This window comes from Podarcis melisellensis, assembly GCF_964234715.1.
Source record: "Podarcis melisellensis genome assembly, chromosome: 13".
Lineage (NCBI taxonomy): Eukaryota > Metazoa > Chordata > Lepidosauria > Squamata > Lacertidae > Podarcis > Podarcis melisellensis.
In genome coordinates, this window is record NC_138545.1 from 39385263 (window position 1) to 39394548 (window position 9286).

Consider the following 9286-nt stretch of genomic DNA (forward strand, 5'->3'; position numbering starts at 1 on the left):
TTTTGCTATTTCTTCTTTATTAACTGCTGTTTGTCATTCAGATCAGGCCTCAATATGATAATGTAGCATTTGGGGAAAAAGATGGAACCCAGTAAACCAGCACTGGAGACCAAGATGGAGAAGATCTCCACAGCCACCATGTGTTTTCCCTTGGAGCTCAGGTAGACTGGAACAAAGGAGATCCAAACACTACAAAATAACAACATGCTGAAGGTGATGAATTTGGCCTCATTGAAGCTGTCAGGCAGTTTCCGAGCTAAAAATGCTACAACAAAACTGACAATGGCCAGGAAGCCCATGTAGCCCAGGACACAGTAAAACATAGCAGCTGACCCTTCATTACATTCCAGAATAATTTCTCCCCTCACAGAGTGCTTGTCAAAATGGGGGAATGGGGGAGAGGTTCCCAGCCACACAGTGCAAATACCAGCTTGGATAATAGTACAAGTCAACACAATGGCGCTTGCCAGTCTTTTCCCCACCCATTTCCTCATTCTGGATCCCGGTTTGGTGGCCATGAATGCCAGAACAACGGTGATGGTTTTGGCCAACACACAAGAAACAGTCACTGTGAAAACCACACCAAAAGCCATTTGTCGGACAAGGCAGGTCACTCTGTCTGGTCGGCTGAGGAAGATGAGCGGGCAGAGAAAACAAAGAAGGAGAGACAGGAGGAGAACGTAGGTGAGGTCCCGATTATTGGCCCTGACAATCGGTGTGTCCTGATGCTTCATAAAGATGGCGAGGGACAATATGGTCAGCAAAGAGGAGAATACGGAGCCAAAAGCTAAGCTCATCCCAAGTGGTTCTTCCAAAGTCAAGAAGCTGATGGACTTTGGAATGCATTGTGTTCGGTTCCTGTTTGGATAGTGATCTTCTGAGCATCCGACACAGTCATTCATGTCTGAAAAGAAGAAAGGATTCCCTTTAAGGGTGCAACTTGAGAGTAGGTATGCATCCTGGCAGTATGGGACTTACCAGTTGGATGTGGAAGAGACAATCCTTTTCAGACACAGGAGTGACTAGCATGGGGAGAAAGGGCTGTGGACCCCCCTCCCCCAGACAATGATCTCACAGTCGCTTGCTGGGACAGTAAGGAGGTGGGTCTGGACAGCAGGAGTCCTGTGCTCTGCAGGTGCAATGCTGCAACTCATCTCCATCACCACCCAGGTAATCCAGTGATAGAAAACCTCTGGCCCTTGGGGCCATTTTAGCAAGTTACACCTACCAGCCCTGTACCTGATGTCATCTCTGATGTTAGGTGTAGGGCAGGTAACAGTGTGCTTTGTAAACCCCAACCATCATCTGATCATTTGGGCTTGCAAAGCACCTCTTTGAAAATGCTGGGCCTCGTTGCTGCGCCATCAGCTGGTTGCAATGAAGAGCGCCAAGTTTGTGAACTTCAATTACTATGGAAATCAGAACTACATCAATAGGAGCAACTGTGACACCTTTCACACTGCCACAGACCCTTCACAATCTGAGTTATCTGAAAGCAACCTAATGTCTCCTACCTTTCTGGTATGAAATCTTGCCTTCTGAACATGTAGCACAGTCATAGCAGCAGAATTTCTCCCCTTGCTTCTTTTTTCTCCTAGTACCAGAAGGGCAATTTTTGTTGCATTGAGAGAGGGGTGGTACCTGTGAATTTTAATTAACCATTAGGAAATCTTTAGCACGGGGGAATAATGGACATTTGGAGAACCTGAACTCCATTTTCTGGGCTGCAAGGGATCAAGTGGATGGGAGAAATGGCCTGCTGAACATTAAGACAATTTTGAAAGCAATGAGCTGTCAACAGCCATTAATGGCATCTAATGAGTCAGAAGGTGTTTTTGTGACTCTGAAAATGAGGCTATGGCTATTTCATCAATATGTGTGGTTTTTTAAAAAAAAAATCCAAAGGAGGGAGGGAGTCCACCTGAACAGTAATACAATCATTTGGAAAAATACATTTCTTATAAAACTCAAAAGGATTTAAAGTAGAGTTGAAAGGATGTTTTGACATCCTAAGTGATTTAAATAAGCAGCTACTGTATACACTTTCAGGTTCCTTCTGCTTTTCCAGCTGAAAAAGCACAAATGTTGGGGACTGAGAACCCCAGACTAAATACACTGGGCCAAGAGAAAATTGTCACACAAGCTAAGCAGCCTCCAAACCAAGGATAGTGCTGGACTCTGCCAGACTTCTGCTACTATATCTTGAGAATTACTAGCCTCCAAACCAGGCATGCTCCGCAGAAGTCTGCCTCGTCTGTCTCCAGGCTCAGCTCCCTTTTCTTTCTCCCCAAAGAAGCTGGTTGGAGGTTAGGCTTAGGTCACACTCTGCTGACCTAGAAATCTTTAAAGAATGTGCAAGGCAGGGAAGTGGAAGACCAGGGTTCAAATCCCCACTTGGCCATGAAACTCATTGGGTGACCTTGGACCAGCGCTGATTCTCTCAGTCTACACTACCTTACAGGGTTCTTGTTAGGATAAAACGGGAAGTAAGCACACAGCCTTGAGCTCCTTGGAGGACAGGTGGAAAAGTAATAATAATAAATAATAATAAATTTTATTTATATCCCGCCCTCCCCAGACGATGCTGGCACTAATTGCACCCCCGCAAGAGATGGGAGTTGCCCCCTCAATCCCATATCACCCCGTCCCAGCCAGAGGACCTCTGTCTTCGAAGGATTTAACTTCAACCGGCTCCCACGTAACCATCCAGCCACAGCTTCCAGACATCTGGTCAGTTTGTCTGGGGCCGAGTCAGGATGGCCATCCATCAACAGATATAGTTGGGTGTCATCAGCATACTGATGGCAACCCAGCTCAAAACTCCGGACAAGCTGGGCGAGGGGGCGCATAAAGATGTTAAAAAGCATTGGGGAGAGAATCGCACCCTGAGGCACTCCACACACCAAGGAGTGGCGCGATGACAATTCCCCCCCAAGCGCCACCCTCTGTCCCCGACCAGAGAGAAATGAGCGCAGCCATTGAAGGACTGTGCCCTGGATCCCCATGTCGGCAAGGCGGTGGCCCAGGAGTTCGTGATCGACCATGTCGAAGGCTGCTGACAGGTCTAGAAGAATCAGCAGCCCCGACCCGCCTCGATCCAGCTGCCTGCGGAGATCATCTGTTAGGGCGACCAGAGCCGTCTTGGTCCCATGACCAGTGCGAAAGCCGGACTGGAATGGATCGAGAGCCGATGTTTCATCCAGAAACCTACCAAGCTGTTCAGCAACCACTCTCTCAATCACCTTACCCAGGAATGGAAGATTCAAAACCGGGCGGTAATTGGATAGATCTAAGGGATCTAATGGTGTTTTCTTTAAGAGCAGATGCACCACTGCCTCCTTCAGTTCCCCTGGGAATATCCCGGTGCCAAGGGACAAATTGATGATATCACCCAGGGGGGCCCGCACCTCATCTGGACACGCTCTAATCAGCCAAGACGGGCACGGGTCAAGAGGACAGTTGGTGGGCTTTCCAGCTCGGAGGAGTCTGCCCACATCAGCTGGGGATATCCGTTCAAAGTGGTCCAATACTGGACCCGAGGACAGTCGAGGGGCCTCCAGCTCCTTTATTGTATCCAAATTGGCAGGGAGGTCGTGGCAGAGCAACAGGACCTTCTCCACAAAAAAAAACTCGCAAATGCCTCACAGCTGTGTGTCAAATTGTTATTTAAATTTGGCTGTCCTTCAAGGGACGTTAAAGACCTAATTATACTAAATAATTGCGCCGGGCGAGAGCTAGCGGAGGCAATGGAGGCCGAGAAGTAGGACTTCTTAGAGGCCTTCACTGCCATCTCGTAGGTTTTCATAAAAACCCTATAAGATGTTCTTGAGGCTCCGTCATGGGCACCCTGCCATACTCGCTCTAGCCGTCTGAGGTCCTGCTTCATTTTCGGAAGCTCCTCGGTAAACCAGGGAGCCCGGTTTCTGCGGGGTCGCAGAGGGCGCTTAGGTGTGATCTCATCGATGGCTGCTAGGAGCTGGATATTCCAGCCCTCAACAAGCTCAGTCAATGAGTTGCCAGGGGGAGCAAGGTCCCGCAAGGCCTGAGGGAATCTATCAGGGTCCATCAGCCTCTGCAGGCGAGCCCAAATTGGCTCGCCACCTAAGCAGGGTGTGGGTGGAAAATCATTCCTGGCTTTCAGAGCATAGTGATCAGACCATGGCACCTTCATCGAAGGAGACATGATCACATCTATACTGACGCCAAAGATCAAATCCAGCGTGTGGCCTGCTTGATGTGTGGGGTCCAAAACAAACTGGGAGAGCCCTAGTGTCGCCATGGAAGACACCAGGTCCAGAGCCTGTGAGGAGGGAGTGGCATCAGCATGGATGTTGAATAAAAATGCAATAAACAAACAAGCATATAATAATGAACTATGTCTTGGCCTCCTTCAGGGCATCAGAGCTCTACAACATTCATAGAGGTTTTCATAAACAAGAGAGGAAAAATAGGGGATCCATGTCTCAGCTAGGCTTCCAAGATGAAAGCATCACATTTAGGACCCACTGGAGTTGCAATTTCCTGAAATCATGCCCCACCTGGTCAAAGCTCCTGTGCCACACCATTTTGTCTTCATTGATGGAAAACTCTTTTCCTGGGGGAGCATCCAAATTCATCCATCCAACCTTCATTCTGATGAAGGAGTTATTTGGGAAAGTGACCAAGTTGGTAATATCGAATCCAGCTTCAAATTCCCTGTTCTCACTAAAAGACACTTCTTCTCCCGCACTGTTGTTAAATGAGACACTCCTAAGAAATGGGTGGAGCTGCATTGAGATGGCAGGAAGAGGACAATTGTTTAAAACTCAAACTTATCTTAGGTTCAGCATCACCTTTTAAAGTGCCATTGCCTCTTCCAAGGCAGTAGACAAGATTTCATATAATCACAAAATAATAACAATAGCAATAATAACGACAAATTTTGATCTATAGCTGCCCAAAAATCTAATGCTGGACACTTTGTACTGCTCACTCTGGAATATAGCTATAACAGAGTTAATCACAAATAATTTGAGATTTCAACAAGAACTAGAACCTCCAGACACTTTCTATATGTTTGGTATATACAGCAGAACCAGCATTTTCAGAACAACCCCCCACAAACCTGGCAAATGTGGAACTATGCTTGGTGATCTGATAAAATTGGACTTAATTTGGACTTTAAAGTCTTTATTTAACTCATGTGCAACTTCAAATCCTACCTGCCTATTTTAGAGTTTGGTTATTCATCTATCCATTTTTGTCTGTTGTTAAAATTGTTGCCGTTGCCTTATCAACAATATAAAATGAAATCATAACTAAAAGATATACCAAAAAAAAAAGAGCCATTACCTCCCAAGGCTGCAATTTCTGAAGGTGCGGTCTCCATCTTCTCACAATTCCTCTGTCTTTTGCCCTGGATCTGTACATGGCATCATGCAGAGCATGTGCCACAACATAGACAGCATTGTAGATGCTGTAGCTGTGGCCAGTCATGCTCATCTCAAAGCCAGACGAGGGGAGGCTGTCCAGCTTCTCCAGTCCAGTGCAGGGTTCACTGAACTCAGTACTGGATTTTGAAAAGAAACAATAGAATGTCTGCAGCCAGAACTGCTGAAGAAAACCATCTTCACCTGCCTTGAAAGGATTTAAGGAGCGAAGAAGGGTCTTGAATCCTTGCACCTCCTTTGAGTGCACTGTGAAGCATATGGAAACATGAAATGGTTGCATATCCTGGCCTGTTCGAAAGGCCACTGCTGAGAAATCCAGTTGAGCAGTCATAATCCATACCTTCTCCATAGATATCATATTTTCCGCTTCCCCTACAGCTAGCAATAGTTGCAAAGAAAACATGGACTTGGCTTCTCCATAGACAATGACAGCATTGGCTTTGCTTTCCGCAATAATGTGATAGGCTTGGAGCTACTGGGAGATCCTGTCATAATACTCTTCAAAATATGTGCCTTTTGAAGTTCTCTCTGAAAAGGCCAAGCAAATGCCTCTCTGGAAAAGCAGAGTTTGCAGGATTTCCATAAACTTCTCTCCACTCTCACTATCCGCAGCAAGCAACCCAACCCACGTCCATCCAAAGTGCAGAAGTAATTCAACAATCCCCGCGTACTGATGGGCTTCATTGGGCACCATCCGGTAGAAGGGAGTGGATTGGCTTTGACCAGCATCCTCTGGGGCAAAGGAGCCATAAGTGAGCTGGAAGGAAACGGATACCTAATTCCCATTAATGCAGTAAAAACATTGCTTATGTGTGGATAGCAATGACGAAACCATTGTGATTTGGACCTACTGTCTTAGTAAGCCCATCAGGAAATGGGCAGATGAGGAGTAATGGTGGAGAGCAGCACCCCAAGAACCTTCCAGAAAGAAGGATGGGGGGAGAGTATGGTATGGTTTTTTGAGATGGGTCACACCCGAGAAGGAAAAAGCAGCCAAGTGACATTCTCTCTCAAGATACAGATAGGTAGCCGTGTTGGTCTGCCTAGTCAAAACAAAAAAATTTCCTTCCAGTAGCACCTTAAAGACCAACTAAGTTAGTTCTTGGTATGAACTTTCGTGTGCATGCACACTTCTTCAGATACACCGTATCTGAAGAAGTGTGCATCTGAAGAAGTGTGCATGCACACGAAAGCTCATACCAAGAACTAACTTAGTTGGTCTTTAAGGTGCTACTGGAAGGAAATTTCTCTCAAGATAGTTTGTCAGAGCCCCCTCCTTCTACAAGGACCAGACATGCTCTGCAGATCCCAAAAAAGAATTGTCCTGAGCAGCCACCATAGGCAGCAGGAGGGGTCTGATTTCTAGGAAGAAATTGTCAGTGCAGGGTGGAGTGGAAATCTGAGCAACATTAGCTCAAGGGTGAGAGCATACTTTCCCGTCTACCTGTCTTCCTATGGATCAAAATGAAACCATTGAAAAGCTCTCTCTGTTCCTCTGATTTCACTAGGTAGATAGCCAGTGAGCTGTTTACGGCACCAGTGAAAGCCCCAAACTGACCAGGTCAAATTAATTAAGGTAATGTGCAAGCGACTGATGAGCAGCCTCCATAATTCATCCTGGTTGGAGTCTACCTGAGGCCGCAGACCAAGGTGTTCGCATACATAGACTAGGTGTGTATAAGTGTATCTGCAAAATGCTCCATTCATACCCTCTGAAGAACATGCACACGTTGAGAAATGGATGAAGGCAGATGAAAGCTTTTATTGAATACAATCTGAAATTGTCAAGAGGGCTATTATGGAATGCAAAACCTCTCTCAACAGGACAGAGGAAAGAAGAATGAGGGGAAGTCACCATGTTTGTCTCTTACCTGGGGAATCTTGTAGACACCTAAGATGGCTGCCATGTGGAGGGAAATCTCAAAGTCAAGTCCCCCAATGACTGCCTCAGATTTTTCTGTTTGTCGCACTGGTAGTTGGGTAGAAATCTATAGTGTGTAGAGAGTAGCTCCAAAGTGGCCCAGTAGGTCATCCTTTCACTGAAGTAACTATCAAAGATGTGGAATCCTAATGTGACATTAGGTAATATATTGGAATTCTTGCTGATTTCCTTGACAGCAAACACCAAAGCCAGAATTTGCTGATAGTATTTTGGTACAACACTGCAATGAGAGTTGGACATCAAAGCGTATTGCTGTGTACCATTTTTTGTCAATCTGTTTAAGGAAACTTAGGTTCCCTACCTTTCTGTGCTAGGGAACAACAAGGCAGCTTACAGGCAGATTTAATTAAACCATTAAAGAATTTGACTCAAACACATACACAGCAAAAACTGCATCACAACTTTGACTCAAGTGAAGCTTGAGTTCCACTACGATGGCAAGATCCTAGTAAGCCAGGTGTCCTACAGCTTATATTTGTGAAGTTGGTACTTCCTGCCTAAGTGCAGAACCTTACATTTGTCCCTATTCAAATTCATTTGTTAACCCAGTTCTCCAATCTGTTAGAGAAATATTGAACCCAGAGGCAATGCCTACTTGCCTTCTAGATCATATTTCCCATCCTGTATTAAAAGCTCCAATTCATCTTGCTTGTTTCCCATACTCTGTGCCCTTGTTTAGAGACAACTGAAATGAGGAGTCATTCCCAGCAGCTGCTTCCTTCTTGTAGTTTGTTGCCCTTTTTCAGGTTTCTGAAGCCCCACCTCAGTTTCTCACGCATCAATGAAGCTATTGCCCCCAATACCAGGCAACCTTCTGTTGCCTGTAATGTTTTGAAAATTACTCTATGTACTTTTTCTTGAAGATTCTGTAAAACCCAATGGAGATCATCTGCTTAGCATACAGGTGGGGCTGGGGTAGACCCCTGTCTGAAATCCTGGAGAGCCACTGCTACTCTGTGTAGACAGGCCTGAGCTAGGTAGACCAATGGTTAGTACTGGCTATTCACCCATTTCCTGTTGACATCAGAATGCTGGGCTCTCTAGATTATGACACCCATGTGACTGGTCGTGGCCATGGCTCCTCCTCTCCATTAAGCCAGTGTGGTGTAGTGGTTAAGAGCGGTGGACTCGTAATCTGGTGAACCAGGTTCGATTCTCCGCTCCTCCACATGCCGCTGCTGGGTGACCTTGGGCCAGTCACACTTCTTTGAAGCCTCTCAGCCCCACTCACCTCACAGAGTGTTTGTTATGGGGGAGGAAGGGAAAGGAGATTGTTAGCCGCTTTGAGACTCCTTAGGGTAGCGGTACAGCGGGATATCAAATCCAAACACTTCTTCTTCTTCTGGAAAATGGGGTGGGGGAGCTGGGGGTGAGAGAGAATCACACCACCCAGAACATCATGTCACATCTCACTGGAAGACTAATCTTTCTTTGCTTCAAAGCTGGATCCTAGAAAATCCACCTCGTTCCTACAGGCTTGACTAGAAATTTATTGTCCGGCTTGATCATTTTAGATGTTAAAATTCAGGTGGAGGGGAAGGTTAAGTCTAAGACTGATCCTATGTTCTGTGGGAGGGCAGGATATTTTGCACCCCTCCCTATAAGTAATAAATCCCCATAGCAAAAATAAATAGGAAGTATTTCTGAGCCCACATGCTAACTTAAGTATTAATATCACATGGGAATTGAAAAATTGAAATACTTACAATGGATTCAGAATCTGATGGATGGATGGCCATTGTATGAAGTTTTCATAGTCAACAGAGGACAGGATGTGAGAAGCAAGTGCACCAATGATAAGCTCACCTGGCTGATAGTACTTGTGAGGGATATGGAGGTGACTGATGCTCCGATTGGCATTTGACAGATTCACCATTTGAGGCAGCAAGAAGATTAACAGCATCAACACTGCCAT

General features: G+C 45.8%; 1 protein-coding gene across 1 annotated transcript; it reads right to left on the reverse strand.

The window, feature by feature from the left end:
- LOC309356147 (vomeronasal type-2 receptor 26-like) lies at window positions 1-9286 on the reverse strand (the record flags this gene model as incomplete). Its single annotated transcript, XM_081887327.1, has 5 exons — window positions 1-904; window positions 1515-1641; window positions 4539-4766; window positions 5332-5675; window positions 9178-9286. The coding sequence occupies 5 exons, from the start codon at window positions 9284-9286 to the stop codon at window positions 6-8; spliced, it is 1707 nt and encodes a 568-aa protein (XP_081743453.1). The 3' UTR covers window positions 1-5.